General features: G+C 39.2%; 2 protein-coding genes across 7 annotated transcripts in view; one reads left to right on the top strand and one right to left on the bottom strand.

Annotated features, from left to right (window-relative positions):
- The window catches only part of tprb (translocated promoter region b, nuclear basket protein), a 23496-nt gene extending 14085 nt beyond the window's left edge, over positions 1-9411 (top strand). For 2 of the 5 annotated variants that reach the window (XM_028445564.1, XM_028445563.1), the window contains exons 35-51: positions 93-166; positions 1320-1516; positions 1612-1902; positions 2211-2365; positions 2440-2520; positions 3490-3663; positions 3736-3903; positions 4864-4957; positions 5470-5630; positions 5729-5788; positions 5883-5974; positions 6940-7043; positions 7203-7301; positions 7427-7577; positions 7764-7885; positions 7978-8073; positions 9193-9411. In XM_028445564.1, coding sequence (XP_028301365.1) covers positions 93-166; positions 1320-1516; positions 1612-1902; positions 2211-2365; positions 2440-2520; positions 3490-3663; positions 3736-3903; positions 4864-4957; positions 5470-5630; positions 5729-5788; positions 5883-5974; positions 6940-7043; positions 7203-7301; positions 7427-7577; positions 7764-7885; positions 7978-8073; positions 9193-9242 — 2169 coding nt within the window. In that variant the 3' untranslated portion in view covers positions 9243-9411. The remainder of the gene's footprint in view (positions 1-92; positions 167-1319; positions 1517-1611; positions 1903-2210; positions 2366-2439; positions 2521-3489; positions 3664-3735; positions 3904-4863; positions 4958-5469; positions 5631-5728; positions 5789-5882; positions 5975-6939; positions 7044-7202; positions 7302-7426; positions 7578-7763; positions 7886-7977; positions 8074-9192) is intronic. The other 3 variants (XM_028445566.1, XM_028445567.1, XM_028445565.1) reach the window with 3 other exon arrangements.
- Positions 9107-20502, bottom strand: prg4b (proteoglycan 4b). 2 transcript variants are annotated; one of them, XM_028445619.1, is made up of 13 exons: positions 20378-20502; positions 20180-20255; positions 19378-19494; positions 19165-19287; positions 17798-17863; positions 17115-17384; positions 14402-15034; positions 13475-13561; positions 12227-12363; positions 11992-12148; positions 11804-11911; positions 10256-10384; positions 9107-9556 (listed from the first exon to the last, which is right to left on the bottom strand). In XM_028445619.1, the coding sequence occupies exons 1-13, from the start codon at positions 20381-20383 to the stop codon at positions 9450-9452; spliced, it is 2016 nt and encodes a 671-aa protein (XP_028301420.1). In that variant the 5' UTR covers positions 20384-20502; the 3' UTR covers positions 9107-9449. The 2 variants fall into 2 exon arrangements, with proteins under 2 accessions (XP_028301420.1, XP_028301421.1); XM_028445620.1 differs by lacking the exon at positions 17798-17863.

The raw sequence follows: 20502 nt of genomic DNA, 5'->3' as shown, positions 1-20502 counted from the left end.
TGGGATCATATTGTCTGAAAGACATCTCGGACGTGACAGCAGCATACTGTTTTAGGTTTTCTGTTCGTTTGACAAGTTTGCTTTCCTTTAAGACTCAGGAGCCGCAGAGGAGCAGCGAACAGCGGCAGATTAGTTTGAAAACCACCCCGGCTGCAGACAGAGGAAGGTATGTTCGTGTGTGTTTATACATGGACTTATTACAAAAAATAAATCACAAACATTTAAACTTCGGCGCATAATGATTACGTATGTAAGCCACCAAAATTTCATCCTTGTTTACCAATTAAATCTTTAACAAGCTCCTTTCGCCGGCTTTTGATACAGTAATTACAACAGCAAAATATTAATTTGCGGCCTCATGAATGTATAATGTCCATTTAAAAGAGATTATCTGTCGTAAGCTACACCTGTCAGCATTCATATTGTGGGTTTTCACCGGCGTCACGTTCTAGGCAGTAACGCTGATGCGCGGCCGTTTTGACGGCACTCTGAGTTAAACACTACATCTTGGTGGCACTCCGAGGTAAACATTGCGATGGATAAACCACAGAAAAGCTCTTCAAAATGCATTATAGATGCAATGGAATACAAGGAAGGACTTAATCCACAGGAAAGGGCGCTATATTTGCAAAAGTTACAGTTTATTGGTGGTGCAGATCCAATACGAGTCGGCTCCCTCGTTTTGGATCAATGACGGAGAGTCTTCCGTCTATTATGTATCCTGATATCGTCAACTACCTGGTTTTCTCACAAAGCCCATACACAGCGGAATACCTTAAATCTAATAAAAGTTTGGAGGCGAATAACCAGATGATGTGTGGATGGGTTAGGGAGATGCAATATCAAGTCATCAACGACAGATGTGTGTTAAGAGCCACTTCTATCAACAATTAACTCACCTGACAAGAAATGGGCCGAACAACTTCTGATGTTTTTCAGATTATTATTTAGCCTTGTTAGCCACAAGCGCTTCCTTTCCTCTGATCATTTTTGACATTGTTCTCTCTGGATTTTTTATAAGTTTTGGAAGGCTATCTGACTGTTTTTCACGGTCTGACAGATTGGTACAGCCCAGAACAAGGCAATAATTCACCATTTTCTCTCGAAATTTGGGATTTGCTTGTGTGTGTGCTTTGTTTACCTGCTGAATATCGCCAATATAGCGACTTCCAGGTGGATGACGCGCTGTGAAACCCCTCTATTGTTATGAGTAATTTGAACTGTACTTTGCATTTGTTTTTCATTTTTAAGCCACTTTTAGAAAAGTAATTTCCCTCTGGGAACATTAAATTATATTCTGATTAATGTTTTTTTGTCAGCACCAGCACATCGGAGCCTCCAACTGCAAACATTAAACCAACTCCTGTAGTTGCTACAGCCAGCAAACAGCCTGTCAACCCAGGGAACAAGCCCACTCCCAGAGCGAGCATCAGACCAATGATCACCCCAGCTCCTGTGCCCACACCAACACCCACTGCCACAGTAATGCCAACCACACAAGTGGAAACTCAAGAAGGTAAATATAAGCATTAAGGAAGAACATTCTGTGTAGATTTTTCTCTTTTTTTAAAAAAAAGTCCTGACCTAAAGTTTGTTTGAAATGTTTGGCAGCCATGCAGTCTTCAGACGGGCCTCCTGTGGAGCATGTGACAGTGTATGGTAGCGCCAGTGGCTCGGTGCGATCAGCTAGCCCAAATGTCCAGACCACGTTAGCCAGCCCCATGCTGACTGTTCAGCAGACTCAGACACAGGCCACAGCTTTTGTTCAGCCAACACAGCAGCAGAGCGTGACACACGCAGAGCCGTCCAATCAGGAACCTGCGCCTGTGGTGATTGAAGCAACAACAAGCTCGCAGGTGGAATGGCCTTCAACGTCCTCTACTTCCTCCGTTTTTGGCACGGGTGAGACTGTTTTTTTGGAAACTGGAAATGTTGCTGCAGTTATGTCATCGTAACATTGAAGGCTATTGTTTTAGCAGAAAGGATTCATAGGTAAGAGTATAATAATGAGTGGGCAAAGGTGAATGAATGTATTGTTACTTAATCCTATGCTGTGCATCCTTTTTGTCTTTTTTGCCACTGTCCCTTAACAGTTAATTGTGTGCATATTTTTTGCATTAAAGGCACGTTTTTTTTTTTAGATTTTTGAACTTGGTTCTATTATCAGTACTAGTATTTAACAAATTAACACATTTCTACTCCATCATCAGTCTCAGCAACACCTGGAACCTCCACAATGTCAAAGAGGCCTCGTGAAGAGGAGGAGAGCAGCACAGTGGTCATAGAAACTGAAACAACCCAAGAAGAAGCAGCTAGGGGTCCGATTGCTAAGAAGCTTCGCATTATCCAGAGAGTAGACCCAGGGGTGAGGAAATTTTTTGTTTTGTTTTTAGTAACGTTAATCATTGGTGGCCTAAACACCCAATGCTTTGTCTTCAGGAGGAGGTGTTTGCCGAGGACAGTGCTGAGGCTGAGGGCGTTGTGCCCACAGACAGTCAAGACATCAGTGAAGTAAGCCAGGTAGGCCTTGTCTTTGAAATGGTATAGACATTATTTTACATTATATTCTAAGAAATTAATAAATGCAGGAAAACAATGTATTAGTATCAACGTGAAGACAATTTCTTACAGTTATCAAGAACACAACGTAGAGACAAAAACACATTTTGTGGAAATAGTATTACACTTTGTTGTATCATGTGTTCAGTATACATTACATGCATTATATTGGCAAAGGTATCGGGACCAATCTGCTACATGTAGCCTGACATCAAATCACAATGAAATGCAATAGTGTGGATTCAAAGGTGTAAAGCACCAGGACTCCACAGCTTCTGCCAACCCAGGTCCTGATTTACTGATATCCCAAATAAAAAGCTATACATTTGGTGAGCATGCTAGGAGATTTTATGCGCTGTGTATTTGTCTGTTTCATGTGATTTACATATATTAACAACACTTTTGATAACTGGTGCGAGATTGCCCTGTTTAATGGTGCAGTTCAAAATAAAGCAAGGATTGTGCTAGCAAGAACTTCTCTAAGCTCCTGTATGCTCCCATCGGGGCTCCGTCCAAAGCCGCACCCCCACAACCTTCAACACGCATTTGATATGAAAATAACAAATCCCTTGAAGCAAAACACATAATGAGCCGAGTAGAGTGCCCACACTCTATAAAGAATTTAGCAAGTGATCATGGAAGGCAAAGCTGATTTGATTTTATAGTGCAATTCATGCACAAAGTAACTCCATGTGCTTAACATGATTAAAAGTGAAACATTCAGACAGGGAATAATAAAACTATCATTTCAAGAGAGCAACACAAACAAATCTTTATATAAGTGCAGGAGAAACACAATACCTAACCCCATCTGGAATGTCAAAATTCAGTTCTGTCTTCACTTCATTACTATGGTCACTAAGGTGGGGCTAAATATTAACAATGTATATTTAATGCAGGTGGTGCAATGTCTGTTGTTTTGTCCTGCAGGCAGATGATTTTGCAGCGGTAGAGGATGAAGCCTCTCAATCTGTGCCAATGGACCAAGAGGCTTCTTTGAGCCAAAGTGAAACATTCGATACACTGCAGCAGGAAGTGATCGTCATAATTACAGATACAGAAAGTGAGGACCAGGAAGAGGAGAATGAAGAGGAAGAGGAGCAAGTATGAAGATGCCAAGTTAACTCATCAACGTTAAGGTTTTTACAAAAATCTGACAACTTCTTATCATTGTAGGACTATGAGGAGGAGGAGGAGGAGGAGGAGGAGGAAGAAGAAGAAGAGGACGACGACGAGGAAGAAGAAGAGGAGGATGAAGATAACAGTGGGATGGGGGAGGAGGGGGAGGACAGCAATGAGTGTAGTGGTGATGGGAACGAGGCTTTTGAAGGAGACGACACAGAGGTGAGTTTAGCTGTGACTCTCAATAAGTTCACAGCTACAGCTTCTCCTTTTCCAACACAGTCTCTTCAGCACTTAATTATTGATTATAATGTATTACTAATTAGTCATTCATTATTATACCGTATGTCAAATCAAACTAATATATCGGGACTCCCGACAATCCACACCTACTCTGCTCGGGAAACTTGGTTTTTCTTGGGATGAAACAAATAAAATAATTTATGAGCTAATTGTGCTAATATATGTATAGCCCGTAAATGCCCAGTCACTAAGTGTTAGGGAACCAATCAGACCTTGTTTAACTACCTCACTCCTCAATGCAATTTAGCTGGAAGTTGAATGCAGTTTGATAAACATACCACTTATATGATATTGGTTGCCATTAACTTGTTCTCAGAGAAAAAAAAAAGTATTTCAGAGCGTTTAGTACTTGTAAAGGTGAATTTTGTAATTATTGATATTGCGATGTATATTGTATTGTTTTGTATCGGGGATATATCGTATTGTGACATGCATAATGTGCATTGTATCGTCAGATTCATAGCAATGCATAGCCCAGCAGTCTCTATAATGATATAGAATCACCCATATTTGCATACCAAGCTTTTCAGAACAAAATCCTTGTTCCAGCTTCTTGTTTGTGTTTAATATAAATGTGTACATTCGTCATAAGTCCGTATAAGGCTGTCTGTGCTCCTCCTGAGGGGTTGTCTGCTCGTTCTAAAGACAATCTTTGTTTCCCTGTTGGGTAAAAATGAATCATAATCTGTTTGTCATTTTCTGCCAGTAAATCATGGTAATGCTTCTGGCCTCTATTTCCCTTTTACTGCTCATCCTCGCCTCACTGTATTCTCATCTTTACAAGTCTTTTGAATGTCTTAAAGCTGAACCATAAACCATCCCGTCTCATTTACAGCCTTGTGATTTTCTAATGTTCTCCCGTCTTCTTTCATTTGGCAGGGTGCTGATGTCACAGACGTGGGCACTGAGACTGAGGAAAGTTTGGGGGCTACTGACTCCACCCAAAGGCCAGCAGATTCCCAGACACCCAGCTGTAAGCTCCAGGAAACCTAGTTAAATACTATATCCTCCACCCACCTCAGATTCTCCACATGTCTCGTCGTCCACTCAATAAGCTGACTCTTTATTGTGACTGGAAAAAGTGTAAAATAGTTGCTGTTTTCTGAGAAAAGGTGGAAAAACATTTCCAGTTCTTGTGCTTAGCATTTGTAGCATGTGGTTAACTTCAATGCATCTTTTCAGACCAGACACCAGATGGTTGAATATGTCTTTTGTTACAGACCAGCAATAATGTCGATTTAAACATTTCTGTTGGTTTAAGATGTGGAAATGAAATATACAATGCATGACGGAAACTGCTAATTTATTTGTTGATTGGAAAGTGTTAGAGAACCTAAGTTCATTGTGCCAGACTTTTTAAGAGCAAGGTGTTTACCCAATTATTTATTTGTTTATCTATTTTTATTTATTTGTGATAATTCTCTTGTACCACCCTCGACCAAATGTCAGTCTGTTTGCTTGAACCATTTTGAAACTGTGTTACAGTTGAGAGCAGCTCGATGGAGGCCCTCTCGGCTGAACAGCCAATCACAAGCTCTAGCACCCGCATGCCCCAATCACCGCGGAGACCAATGCATCAGCTGCCGCCGCGTCATGGCATCCACCCAACACCAACCTCTGAACTGGGCTCAACTGTACAAGTTCAGGTAATCGCAATAAATCCTTATGTTCTGATTCATTTACAGTATTTGACTGTTATTATTTATCTATAAAAGACACATTTTGTCTAATTTTTTTAATTTAGCACATTCCTGTTCGCCGGCAGTCAGTGGGCAGACTCACTTCTGGGATGCAAGGCAGTGCTGTAAGTCTTATTTTCCAAATTGTGTGTTATTTATGTAGATTACACTGGTATGGTTGATCTTTAATGTTTGTGACAAACATCTCCTCTTCCGCAGCAGCACTACTTTGACGAGGATGACAGGATGGTTCCCAGCATTCCTACTCTAGTGGTTCCTCATCAATCAGACAACTTTGACCAGGCCATTCAGTAAGTCCCACCAAAGATTTATTATTAGCCAATGGGTTACATATATTTTAACCTTAAACACAAGAATATTCTACAATTAGATAAAATGAATTAGAAGTCCCCGAAAAATAACATAAGTCAAATCAAATATTCCGACACTGGTTTTTTGCTGAAGTCAGACCGATATCAATATCGGATCGAAACGCCCTTAAAAGATAATGAAGAAAATTAGGAATAACATTTATTTTTTCTCTAAAAACAAGCATTTTAATTTAACAAGTTTAATTTATATTTGCACGTCATAGTCAGACTAAGACATTTTTGCTCATAAATTTTAACGGTTGGGTTTGATATGGAGTTGCTCCACCCTCCTTTAGGACCATGTGAGTTTCAACTGTTCCCGGATGTCTTACTGCAGTGTTGAGGAATGTGTTTATGGGGATTTTTAACCACTCTTTGGGGCACTGATATTGGACAAGAAGGCCAGATTTGTCTTTAAAAGTTCAGGTCAGTAAAGGTGCTGGACAAAGAGAGGATGAAGCTTTGTGCAACAGACGGCAGCCAAATTCTAGATAGTTTAGAATTTTGGACGATTTCATGCTTTCAACATCGATCTTGTCTTCTGATTGTTGAAGCAAGTTAATTTATTAATATAAATTAATTAATTTATTAATATAAATTAACTTGGTGCACATGTGGAAGCTATCATAGTAACACAATTTTTCTCAGTAAAAGTGACACATGCGACAGTAACAGAAAGAGATTTCATCACGTGTTTGATTCTTTGAGTGGATTTCTGTTGGAAGTACTTTACATACTCCATCACCAATAGCTTTTCAGCAGTGGCTGTGAGAATGACATGGTTGAAATTCAATTTTTAAATAATGGTTTAGTGTTAACCAACAGGCACACACACTGCTTTCAGTCTGCATGCCTTGAAGAGAACACTTCAAGTCTAATTTTCCTTTTCACCTGCATTTTGCCAGCTCTCCCCAAGTGGCTGGGGTTCCTCGCTTCAGGTTTGGACTTTCAGATGAGCAGACCAGTTCCTCCTCACATTCTGATTTAGGACAACTCGCCTCACAAGGAGGTACAACACACCTAATAACTGCCAGTACTGAACTTTAAAATCCATAAGCATAACCACTGGATGTTTAGTGTTGTTTTTTGTGATAAAAAGTATAGCATTATCTTGCCTATGTGAAGAATAGTTTCTAATTCCACTGTTGGCTCTTAAAACTTTGTTCAGGTCTGGGGATTTTTGAAAGTCCACTTTTCTTAACTTCTCACGATGAGGAGTCCGGGGGCCGCAGTGTCCCCACTGCACCACTGCAAGTTACTGCACCAGGTATGAAATATCTTTTTATACATTTTGTTCCTTTTTTAAGCCTGCAACATTTTTCTAATAATAAAAGATCATCTTGGGTATTAGAACATCTTCTGGATATAAAACATGTTTTGATGCTTTTAAAGTCTTTGGAGAGGTAGCTCAGTCTGACACCCCAGAGCCTGCCTCCCAGTCTGTTCCCACGGTGAGCACATCCACACCTGGACTGGTTGTGTCAGGAGCTGCTGGTGTAGGAGAGGAGAGGGACGACGTCTTCCTGGAGCCTGACTCTGAAAGGTGACTCTCAGCTAAGGATGTGCAATTAATCAATTAGTTTGGTTGACAAATAATCATTTGAATAATCTTGATTTCAATTATGAAATTATCGTGATTTTAGATGTTATTAGTAATGAAGCAGGTTACCAGGCAAACAAATATAATATAATAATTTACTTAGTGACATTATGACGTGTTCTGTTACAGGGCTGTTGTTGAAGGATCTGTGGAGCCCGTCGTGTCCCAGGGAGACGTAGAGGAGCAAAGTCAGCCGTCTGACAAGGCCAGCCTCCCGTCTACCAGCCAGGAGCCGTCCTCTAGTTCTGCAGGTAATGGAAGCACCACGTGCCCCTCCCCTGCTGTAAAGATCCCCTTTCCTTCTCATAACTTCTCCTTTGGGGGTCTTGTTTTGTGTTCCCAGATACAAGAAGCGCCCAGCTAAGAGTGTCCCGGCCCGGTACCAGCAGGCAGCTGCAGCGATGGCCTCAGGGCCGCGGCAGTCGCATGAAGAGAGGAGGTAAAGTATTGGACCCAAGCCAACTGCCATTCTAACCCTGATCATACGTCACGGCTCATGTTAGTGGGTGAGAGATGATGGGCAGCAAGTTAAAATGATGTCTAATGCTACATTCAGACTGTAGGCAAATGCAGCCCAAATCCGATTAGTTATTATTTTTTCCCCCCCATATGCGACCTGTATCCGATCTGTTAAAAGACAGTTTGAATAGTACAAATGTTCTGATCTTAGACTCTTTCTTATGTGCTCCTAAATCAAAATGTATCCGATATTTTGAAATGCTCTAAACGTCCCAAGAGGAGCAGGGCTATAGTACTGGCTTCAGTTGTACAGATGCTTTATCTGTGCCACACGCCGGGATGGTATTCCTACATATTTACTTCCGTAAACGCAGTGTGTGTCTGCGGCATGATCACTATTACCTCGGAACCTTGTTTTGTGCATGTGGGTCACGGTATGTAGCATTCAGTTCATACTCAAAATTATAGAAGTCACATTTAATGTTTAATATGCACGAGATCACAGGGAAATCTGATTTCTTCCAAAAGAAAAAAAAAAGGTTGAAATTGTGCATTATACCTGCTGGTGTTCGTCATTTTAACTCCTCAATTGGACTTTTTTTGCATTCAGACTGCTTTTTTAAAAGCACTGTCAGTTACTAAGGGTGCTCATTTTCACTGCACTATTACTCATATTGCACAGTTTAATGGGATTTTTAGCGTAAACAAGCAAAACTTTATATCTGTGAGACTCCACAGCCACCTTCAGTCAATGTCACCGGCCAAGGCGGCCAAGTTTAATCCCCTCCCCCACAACTCAGACACTTTCAGGGGAATTGAACCCTGGTGTGGTTAAAGTAAGCTAAATAAGTGCCTTTAACAAAAACAAAACAAAAAAAACAGGTCAACTGGAGGAAGTTGAGATGGGTTAACCACCACCTGACCTGATTTACCTCAGGGTGGCTTAGAATCTATGTTTGCTTTGTTTAATATCAATAATTATTCCGAGCACAAACCAAAAGCCTTCACAGAAATGTCTAAATGATTTTTTTATTGCCAAAAACTATCACTTATGAACATATATAGTCATCTTCTCATATCGTACTTTACATCTCGACAGGTCCAGCTTTTCCCTCTCGGGGTTTCTTTGGCAGAAGATTTGCGAGATGAAGCGCTGAAGAGTTCACCATTCCCAACAGAAGTCATTTAATCTTGGAGTGACTTCTCTCCGTGTTCAGCTCCAATGTTTTTGTTCTTGTTCATGTTTCACTTTTTTAAAGTTGTAATCTTGGCTGATGCAGTGTGTTTTTTGACAATAATAAATTCTGTCTGAATCCAGTGTGACGGTCTGCTTTTTCTCGACACTGTCACTGTTCTTCAGACTTTCTTTGGACACTTGAAAACCTCGTTCTGAGACACCGTATTAGCGCTGGGTGCTGCGATGGCCGGGCGTCCACTATCCATTCTCACACTGTAGGATTTTGCTGCAATATAAAAGAAAAGACTGGATTGTTACATTTTAAAAGGATGTTTTATGGTTTTCCATTTGCTCGAAGGCAGAGGAAGGTGGTTTGTTTGAAGCTTTTAGTTTTCACGATATTAGTTTTGACGGCTTTTGGCTTCAGATGCTTTATAAGAGCTTTGGTATTTGGTAAATGATGTAAATGACTAGACTGTAAACTGTAGACTTAGTGTTCACTCTGCACTTCCAGTTCTCTCCAACCCACTGGTATCGTCTCTAAAAGGGAAAATATTTACTGCGGTTTAACCACAGTAAAAAAGAACTATAGGTGAATAAACTCCGCCCTTAATGAACTTCCCATATGCGTAACTAAAGCAGCCAACAAACACACACATGGTCCTTATTAAGTCTTGAAGTAAAGAGGTTTTTTTTTTTGCTCCACACAAGCAAAGGACACTTTGTTCTTATGATTTTATGAATCAGTGTGCCCACTTGTACACATTTGTCATTTAAACTTGTGTGAAGAAAATAGATTTCTGGAATTATGTAACCCCCAAACCCTCTTCAGTTTTTATGTCAGAGATTAACAAAAAAAAAATGTGATGCCTTAAAAAAAACAAAAGTAAATGCATAGAGAAAAAGGAAATTATAATTTTCAAGGCCTGCCTTTGTGTCAAATGCAATAATAAAGAGTGGAGACTAGTATTCAGTGTGCACTTACATCTTGAGAAGACGTAGTACTTGTACCCATCAGGCTGAGTCTGACTGGGGATGGACACGGCAGCCGTCACTGTGGTGGGGAAGCCTCTCCATGATGTGCGGATGTTGATGGCTGGTTCTAAAACGGACACTGGGAGGGAAGAAGACGACAGTGGGAATCTGTTAAACGTGTGTTGCACGTGGCTTACGCTGCCAGTTTTGGGATTGTTTATTTATGATTCTTTTGAAATGCGAAAAAATATCTAACTAGTCTTTTACTATGATCTACTGCCGGTGGTCATTCATATACATTAATGTATATGAGACCCTCCTTCATCCTATAGACCCCTATACAAATAGAAATGATCGGCGAGCACGTCCAGCCAATAGGCTTCGACTTCCTGTTTTTGAGACTGTCAATCAAAGTGAATCAAACTGTGCACGTAAACAAGGCCTCGCGTCACAACAGCAAACGGGTAAATATGATTTTGGCTCTTACCTGACCCATAGACATATCAATGCGACCCGATGCAGCCTTGTTATGTTCTGTGATGCGAGTACAGAAAAGTAGAGGCGTAGATTTGGAGAGGAAGTGGGAGGAAGTGAGGCTGTTTAGGGCGGGACATTGAGACGTTTCTCAGGAACTCCGGTTATCAGCTTTAAGATCCCAAAAAAACAGCTCATGCTAATTGATTGCACTCGCTGTGTGTTCGCCTGTTGCTTGTGATTTGCTAAGATTGACAAGTCGGATGATAACGGATGCAAAAGTAGTGGAGACGGCCATGGTGTGAAATGCCTCATCACTGTCCATTTTTTTTAAAAATTCTCTTAAAACCCATTTTTATTCTTTGGCTTTTAACACGGCATGAGACTCTGCTCTTGTGTTATTGTCCTATGGTTTGTAATTATTCACTGTTATACTTAGTTTATTTATTTGATTGTTTTGCTGTTGTTTTTACCTATTGTGTACAGCACAAGTGGCCGAGGAGAGTGACCACAAGCATGAAATTCAATTTAGGTGGTGTTAGTGGAACATGTTTTTGAATTTTAGTAGGAGAAACATGAAGGCTATCTGGGAGAAATGTGGTAATGTGGTAAAAACCTGTTGAATGCAGTAAATAATACACAAAACAATCTCATTTTGAATAAATTCGGATCCCTGTGCTAAATTGATCTCTTCGCATCTTGGCCTATTATTTTGCGTTGTATATAATAATTCAGTTGGGACAATAGCTTGTGTTATTTTTACAGTATATTCGAGACATTGCACATCGTTAGTGATAGAATGTGTGCACTAACCTACATTGTGGGTTGTCTTCTTACGCCTGCAGTCACACCTTCAGTGAATCAGGCTGTTTATGTGTTACTTTCTATTCTGACGTTAATCTTTAAAAGGAGTCCCTAAAATGGTGAGTGAATGATGTATCAAGTCAAAAAGATCAACTACTATTCAAATGCAACATTTCTATTTTATTTTATTGTAACTATAGCCCAATGTTTCACCTATAAAGCCCTATGGCCAAAACTAGTTGAAGAACATTTCTATAGTTTCAATAGCTATTTATTATACCTGCTTGTCGAGCTGCTCGCCTGCTGGCTTGGTAAACAATATACTGAGTTTTCCTGCCACATGATGGACTGGTGCCAAACTGGTAGGAGTACTTCTGGACAAAGCCACCTGGAGGAAACAATCGAGTTACACCAAATCAAAGAAATATAGCTTTAATAAATCAAAGTATGGTTTTCTGTGTTTGACACCTCTCTTAAAGAAGTAGACTGACTCTCCCCTCTGGTTGTACTGAGGCACAGACAGAGCTGCTGTAATGTGTCCCTGCAGCCCATCAAAGCCTGTTTTAACAGCTCTGGGATAACCAGCGTCCAAAGCATCATTCTCAAACCTCCAGTACCTGCCACCCTGAACACACCGTGAATCACAAACCACAATGTTAGTGCACGTTCAATGACAGCAGCGTTTAAAACTTGTACAGGTCACCTTAAAGATGTAGGTTTTTCCTTGGCAGTTGCAGCGGGTAAACACAGTGTCTATGGGCGAAGGGACCCCCCAAACCTGTGTGATGCCTTGGGCTGGACCTGGAACTCTGTTCATGTCCAGGAACCAGAAGTAATGTCCTGAGGTGGATGACAGTGAATCAAATCAGTCAATCTGGTTGGCTTTAATACATATCAGTTAATCATCCATCTTCATGAATTATTTGAATCTTTCATTCTGTGGTGCAGACAACACAGTATGTGTGGACAGTCCAATGGAAAAATAATAATACTAAGAACTTACACGATTGTGAATTTTAGTTTATCTTTTGTTTGTGATATAAGTTAATGTGCAATATGTTTTTTCAGTTTATTTCTTTTTTATTTCTTATTGCTGAATGTTTTTAATATATTCTCACATACTTAGAATACAGGCTACTTGATTTTTTAAATATTTTCATTTTGAACATAATTCCAACTGGGATTGGCTGCAGGACCATTTTCAACTATTGCTTTAGTCTTAGCCTCAGTCAGTTGCATTTAATGTGTTTCTTGAACATAATCCAGACAACATCCCAGTGTCCTATCAGTGTGTTTAATGGTTAAACATGTCAATCATATCTACGACTGTGATCAGCCGCTTACATTGGTGCTCACGGAACAAAAGTTGAGTTTTATCAAAATGAGTCATTGTCTCTTTTCTTTGTTCACAGCAAGTCCTCAGTGTTTTTGTCTTTCCTTCATCAAATTATGCTGAGATTTCATCTGATGAGATCATTTCCAGACCTTTTGCCTCAAATTTTGAAAAACAAAATTGATTCTGATTAACTTTGGTCTCTCCAAGGTTTTTTTGTTTCGCGTTAATTTGCGAAAACAGGTAATTTTTGCTGTTCTGAATTTGTCTTTTGTTGTTTTTTTTCTTGGCAGGTGGAAAAGCTTTGCTGATCAAGAAGTAGAATAATTATTTCCAGCTGCAGATTGTGCTTTTCTGTGCATTTTGTGCAGATTTTATTTTTTGTTTGTTTAATTTGAGGTTTTCTCTAAATCTTCGCACATTTCTTTTGAATGCTCTGATTTTGATCTATTAAAAAACATGGCGACTGGGAGGTGCTGAGGTGGACGAGCACTAGTGTGTTTAAATTTGATAGAATCAGTGAAGTAAAGATAATACATCTGTTTAAATCCCAAAGACGATCTTCATTTGCTCTGTGACTGATTTGGCAGTTGATCCAGTTATAGTGAAGACACTAACCTCTAAAAACCACTGTGGTTCCGTTCCTCAGTGTAGTGACTCCACTGACTGGCCTTCCACTGCACAGGTCTGGGTCATTGCTGTCGTCTGCAAAAAGGGACTCATTAGTGAGCAAATGTCTGTTTATACCAATGACTGATCAGAAACAAACAGGATTGTCTATAAATTATGGAAACTGAGTAACAGCAACTGCTCCATCTGTGGGAAAACTCAGGAAATAATAAGTGCATGATTAACAATATGGAGAAGAGTTCATTTTCATCAATTTTCTGGAAATTATGTTTTTCATGATTTAGTTGAGGGTGTTCTATACGGTTGTATCCTTTACTTCAGGGGTGTCAAACTCATTTTTGTTCAAGGGCCAAATACGGACCAGTTCGAAGTGGGCCACAGGTTTTAGGCAGGAAAACGAACAATTTCAAAATTAATGTGCCCAAGTTTGCACTTGCAGTTGTAAATTAGACAGAAAGTGTGGAAGGTATCAACAATATATTGGCAATAAATGACAGATACTTAAATATCCATTCATTTTTTTATTTTTTCTATACCAATTTTTAATTTAATTAGAGGATATTTTGAGGAATAGTTTAAGAAAAACTGCAGGATTTTGGAAATATTTAGAGTTCATTCTACAACAATTTACAACTGAATTATATGGTAATTTACACAATCATTCATGTTTTCTTTGTCATTTTCACTTTCTCCTGCGGACCAAATCGGATGCTCTGAGGGCTAGGATTTGGCCCCCTGGCCTTAAGTTTTACACATGTACTCTACTTGGTCAAAGTCCATCAACTGATATATAAACTAAATCATGAAAAATCTTGTTTTCTTCAAATTTATAAAAATTGAGTTATCTTATTTTGCAGATGAACTCTTCATATATTGCACTCATTTATAATTTGTTAATATTAATCCTCGTCTCACCTGCTTGGTAGCCCTGTTGGTCGTTGTTGTTTTGTTGAGGGTCCTGAGGCTTAGACTCAGGCTTGGACGGCAGTGGTTTGTCAGGTTTATTTTGGTCCTGAGGTTTTGTTGTTGGTTCAGTTCCCTGGGGACTGGTTGGTTCTGTGGAGGCAGGTAATGGATCCTCCTGTGTGCTGTTCTTTGTGGTGTCTTCCTGTGTAGCAGCTGGGTTTAGTGACGTGATGGTAGTCTCAGCATCAGGCTCTGATGAAGACGCAGTGGTGGATGGAGGGACAGGGGTTGTGGGTGAAGATGGAGGGACTAAGGTGGTGGTGGTGGTGGTGGTTGTGGGTGAAGATGGAGGGACTAAGGTGGTGGTGGTTGTGGTGGTTGTGGTGGTGGTGCTTTCCTCTGCAGTGGCTGTCAGGTCTGGAGGTGGTGAGGGTGGAACAGAGGTAGTTTGGGTGTTTTCTGTGATGGAGCTCAGTGTGCTGACGGGTGCAGATGTGATCACTGGCTCAGCTGAAGGAGAACTGGTCACTTCTGCTGGTCCCACTGTTTCAGACTTTAGAACTGTGGTTGGAGATGGTGGTTCTGAGGTTGATAGTGTGGAGTTGCTGATGTTTTCCTCTGTTGTTTCTTGGGCCGTGGCTTCTGAACAGAGACAGAGATAATCATATTGGTATGACCAGAGGTGAAAGTAATGGATTACAAGTACTCACGTTACTGTAATTGAGTTTAAGTGAATTTCTAAATTGGCCATTTTACTTGTAATTAAGTATGTTTTGAATAAGTAAAGTAATTTATTACATTTCTACACCCAACCGTTAGTGAGTAAATTATTATTTTTGTGATAACCATTTCTTCATAAACATTTTATGAAGCACTTTGAACATAATCCATATGTTTTTAGTTGTGATTTTCTGATCAACGCCCAGCCTCTGTCTTGGGTTCAGGTTATGTTGTTACCCACATAGCACATTTGGCATGGCACTGACTTAGAGTTCATACATCTATACTTAGAGCCTCATAATTTTTTCTTAATTTTTTTTTAAAAATTTAATGAATTGGTGTTATTTTTTTTTTTGTTTATTATTATTTTATTTTTCTTATACAGAAGCCTTTGTGGAAAATAAACCAAGTTCCAATACTAACACTATCAAATGTGTAAAGCCTGGATCTCTGAAAACTCATCGATCTAAACCAGAAATGGTTTAGATCGATGGTGGCCTGGGGGCCACATCCGGCTCTTGGTCTAAAGGTAAATGCACACAATGACTCCAAAATTACAGAAAAAAACACAAGATGACTTTAGAAATAACCAGTATTAAAAGAATAATATTGAAAATGACAACAAAAATACACAAAATGAAAGAAAATCCACAAAACAACAGCACAAATATAAAAAACAACTATAAGGTTCAGATGCTGACTTTAGATTCTACCGTAGAGAGCAATTAGTACTATAAATTAAATTCTAAATGTAGATGTGAACACTCATATTACAGTGCTCGGATCAGACAATCACACTTTTGTGGCCCCTGCTGTGATCAAAGTTGCTCATCTCTGATCTAAGGTTAAAAAAAAATCAGCTTCACGAAGATGTCTTAAACTCAACAGTTTTCCCAAATGACCATCAAAGAGAGAACATTTTCTAGGAGTGATGATTGCGGCTCGGCTAATGACAGCTAATTAAACTGGAACCAGCTCCCAGTCTTAGTACAGGAGGCTGCTAATCTCTCCACCTTTAAGGCTAAACTCAATACCTACTTATTTGCTAAAGCGTATACCGTATATTAGCGTTAACCTAACCACTAGGAACAAAGCCATAAACCTAAAAATAGGAACTAAAAACTAAGATTATATAGAAAAACACCAACATTATATTCAAACACGATCCACCATCTACACATAGCTCTAATGAGCCGCAATGGGATGATGTCCGGTCAGACACAGTTGTGCCGGGTTGTAGACAAACCCCCCACTTCTGTTCTTTGTTGCATAACCCGTTATACTGCTCACACTGCTTCACACCATTTACACTGATGTCCACCCCATATATCAATATCGTTATGTGCGACCAGTGCAAGACGAAACCTCGTCTGTAGTGGTAGCATTTCAGAGCATGAAGGATGCTGCAAGACGTTTAATGTTAACCACTAGGAACGAGTGTATCATAGTGTATCATGTTTTTTCTGCAGTCTGTGCCTTCTCCTCGCCCTCCGAGGGCTCTGTTTTCTGTTTCAGGTGTCTTGATGCTGGAGCTGGCGATTCCTGATCAGTGGTTCACGACTCAACTAGTCTGGAACACTCGGATGGACTGATCAATGGTTTGTGGCTCAACTAGTCTGGAACACTGGGATGGACTATCCTTCTATCCTATCCTGTTTGCCCCTCTGTTCACTAACCTCAACCAGTCAAAGCAGATGGCTGCCACCCCTGAACCTGGTTCTGCTGGAGATTTCTTCCTACTGTCACTAAATGCTTGTTCATGTGGATCTTGTTGGGTTCTTTCTTTCTTACTATGGACTATATTTTGTTAAGTGCTTCGCGATGACTTTGATGTAAATTGCGCTATATAAATAAAGTTGAATTGAATGAATGATCTTACCGCTAATCTAATAAAACACAGATAACCTCCACACATCTGTATCTCCTGAAATGCCACATTACATTTGAAACAACTTGCACATTTGTCAGTCATTTTTAGATGAGACTGCGTGAAAACACCAACCTGTGCTGTCAGCAGGAGCATCGCCATTGGTCAGCTGAACAGTGGAGTTGCTGCTTTCCTTTAAAGAAGTTGTCTCTGCTTCAGAAACCACCATCACAGTCGCTGTAGTGGAATCCACAATCTGTGAACCCTGAGTGGGTTGAGTGGAGGTCACGATGAGGGGTTCAGGTCCACTACTGTTGTCTGGGATTGGACTCGTCTCCAGATTTTCAACTCCAGTTTCAAAAAACTCATCATATGATGTTGGTGGTTCCAGGGCCTTTAAATCATCTGTGGATGAAATAAACAACAAGTTTAGTGTGAAATTCTGTCAGTCATTGTCTTGCTGACCAAAACTGTCAATGTTTTCTCTGTATTTTAAATCTAAATGGTTGGAAATTAAACATAGTTAAACATTACACGCTAAAGACAGTTTGCAAATAGGAAAATTTTGTTTTTTCCTCTCTGTGACTGAAGTCTGTGCCCAGGTCTCTTACTCACAAGCATCCCATGCCAACAGTGTGTTCCAATGTGTTTCATTTGGAGTCCACAACTAATTAACTTTCTTTAAGACTTGGCCTGTAGTGGCCGTGTGACAACCAGCTGAAAGCACTGAGCTTTTCTGCTCTCTATAGAGCAGTGTTTTATTGTGAAATCATACTTCAGAGGGTTTTTTTACATTTGAAAATGTATGTGTCACCTACCTTGTTTGTTTCCTTCGCTGAGAGTGAAGGATTGCTGGTCTAAAGCATCTAATGTCATCGTTGGCTCTGCAGAAAAACACCATTTAAGACTCAAGCTGAAATCTAATCTGAGGTTTTCTGGTATTGGTAAATTATAATTTTTTTTCTTCTTTATCCTTGTAAGAATGAACCTCAAGCTTTTGATGTCTGAATCTAATGAAACAATAGAAATTGTGAACTTTTTTAGGTCAATGGCACAGCCCCAGTACGCTCATTACATTACTGCACTACATCTTTGATGAAAAGTGTTTGCAACTTTTAATATGCCAGTAAAATTCAGAAAATTTGCACAATTTCTTTGCTCTATTATCCATGTTGGTATTTATTTTTGTTTCTTAATTACTGTTAACTCTTTTTATCCTGTTGCTTCAACAACTGAATCTTCCCAGTGGGGAATAATAATGATAATAATAAAATAATAAAACGCCATTTTGTAATCACAAAGGCTGCAATTTTTTTTTTATATTAATATTTTATTTTATTTTTTTCTTGTCCTGTCGTGTACTGTCCTGTTAACTTCAGAGAGTGTTTAAAAAGTGCCGTCCACATGTTTACATGTTTCATGAATTGTGAAGTGACTTAGATATGTTGAAGAGGTAGAGCCACAGATTTGTTTGCTTTATTCTTGTAATCTGTGCTTTAAAATTTATATTTTATATTTATTTAACGTTTAAATAAATCTGAAATTGTTTATAATTGAACAGATTGATTTATTGCTTGTGTTTATTGAAAAATACATGACAAGAGGCCTTTGAAAAAATAATTGCATATTAAATCGCAATATTGAGGGGAAAAAAAATCGCAATTAGATTAGTTTCCAAAATCGTTCAGTACTAATAATAATAATAATAATAATAATAATAATAATAATAAAGGTATATTCTATTCCAGTGTTTCTCAAATGGGGGTACACGATGGCACTACATGGGGTACTTAAGAGAGAGCGTAAAATTAACAAATTAAAGCATCAAAAATTTGGTGTTTTATAATGTTTATTTTTCGTTAAAAATTATAATCATACTTATGATCTTGATTAGAACATGAACTGAAAATATAATAGTCAATCTTGGTCCCACACCAGGTGGAAGATGACTGGAAACATATCTATTCAGGAGGCACTAAATTCTGTTTTGTTCCACTTATTTGCAAAATGAGATTCTGTAAAATGTGTGTTATTACTCATTCATTTCATTATGACACTCTATGGTTGTTTTTTCACAGTTTTCTGAGCAAAATGTAGTCAGAGGAAGGGTGTACTTGAGCTTTAAAACTTTGAGAACCACTGCTCACACACACACATACACACACACACTTACATGCAGACTCACCTTCTGCATCACAGTGCATCTCATAATCTGGACAACACTGGTTGTACTTCAGACAGTCGCTGTCACAGTTGCACAGGCGTCCTCTTCTGAAGCTTTCACCACATCTGCCTTTACACGAGCTTTCTGTTGCACACAGACACACCACACATACACCACATATACTATTACTATTATTACTATGATGTTATTTTGTTTTTCTGAATGAAATCTCACTTGTGGTGCATTGTGACTCAAAGTCTTTGCAGCACTCGCCATAACTGAGGCAGCTGTAGTCACACTGGCACATGTAACCCCTGTAGTATTCTGAACCACATCGGCCTCTGCAACTGGCTGTTTTTAAGAGAATAAAAGAGGGAGAAAAAAAGAAATTTCTCTACCAGAAGTCACTGTAACAGAAGGTAATGTAGTAGCACATATAAAGATGTAGTGTTGTTTGCTGCTAGTGAATTATTATTAAAAGAGCAAACACGAGTGGGCACAAAAACACACAGATTCCAGTAAGTCCACTAAAAACAAACACGTGAAATAATAATGACGTTGGTTAAACTAGTATCAGAACTCAATCGAGCTTCCTATCTAATGAACATGAAACCCACTGCACTGGATATATTACATACAAACCCATTTAGACGCATCAATGAATAAATATGCAAAATAATCTGTTTTATTCATATCTGACAAATGCAGGATTGTCTCACCTCTGTTTGGTTTGCACAATATTCAGTATGTCAGTGCATCCATGGACCACTTTATTCTATTGTGTGTAAATGTATTCTGGTAAATTAAGCACTATTCATGGAGGCTATTAACAAAGGAGCAACATTAATATTTCCTGTCGTATCTTCTCATGTACGGTAGATTGAAAGACAGGAAATATATTGTACAAATGGAAATTAGAACTAATTAAATAGTGATTACTGTTTAAACTTTGCTAGAAAATACATCATTCTCAGTGTAAATAGTTTAGCAGTTCATCCAACATTAAATTCAGATCTTAGATAAATCATGTACTTACATTGTGCTGCAACAAATTCCAAAGCAGACAGCAGGAAAACAACAGTACAAAGCATTATGGGAGCCATCCTGTGGCGCTGCAGCCGAAAAGAAGACATTAAAAAATGAATAAATCTTAGTTCTCTACATACATCATCATCATTGAGGAAAATATTAGGGAGAGTAAATGCTCAGACTGGGAATAAAAAGAAGTACCCACCTGCATGCTCAGAGGTTCTGTGTGAGTAAAGTGTGCTGAAGCTTTGATTCAGGCTCCTTTTTAAAGGACTCAGAAGGAGGGTCTGACCAGTGAGCAGTGGGTCATTAGCAGAGCTGGTCTAATGA

The sequence above is a fragment of the Gouania willdenowi genome, chromosome 4 (genome assembly GCF_900634775.1).
Source record: "Gouania willdenowi chromosome 4, fGouWil2.1, whole genome shotgun sequence".
NCBI classification, from domain to species: Eukaryota; Metazoa; Chordata; class Actinopteri; order Blenniiformes; family Gobiesocidae; genus Gouania; species Gouania willdenowi.
The sequence above is the reverse complement of the archived record's forward strand: the minus strand, read 5'-3'. Positions and strand labels throughout refer to the sequence as shown.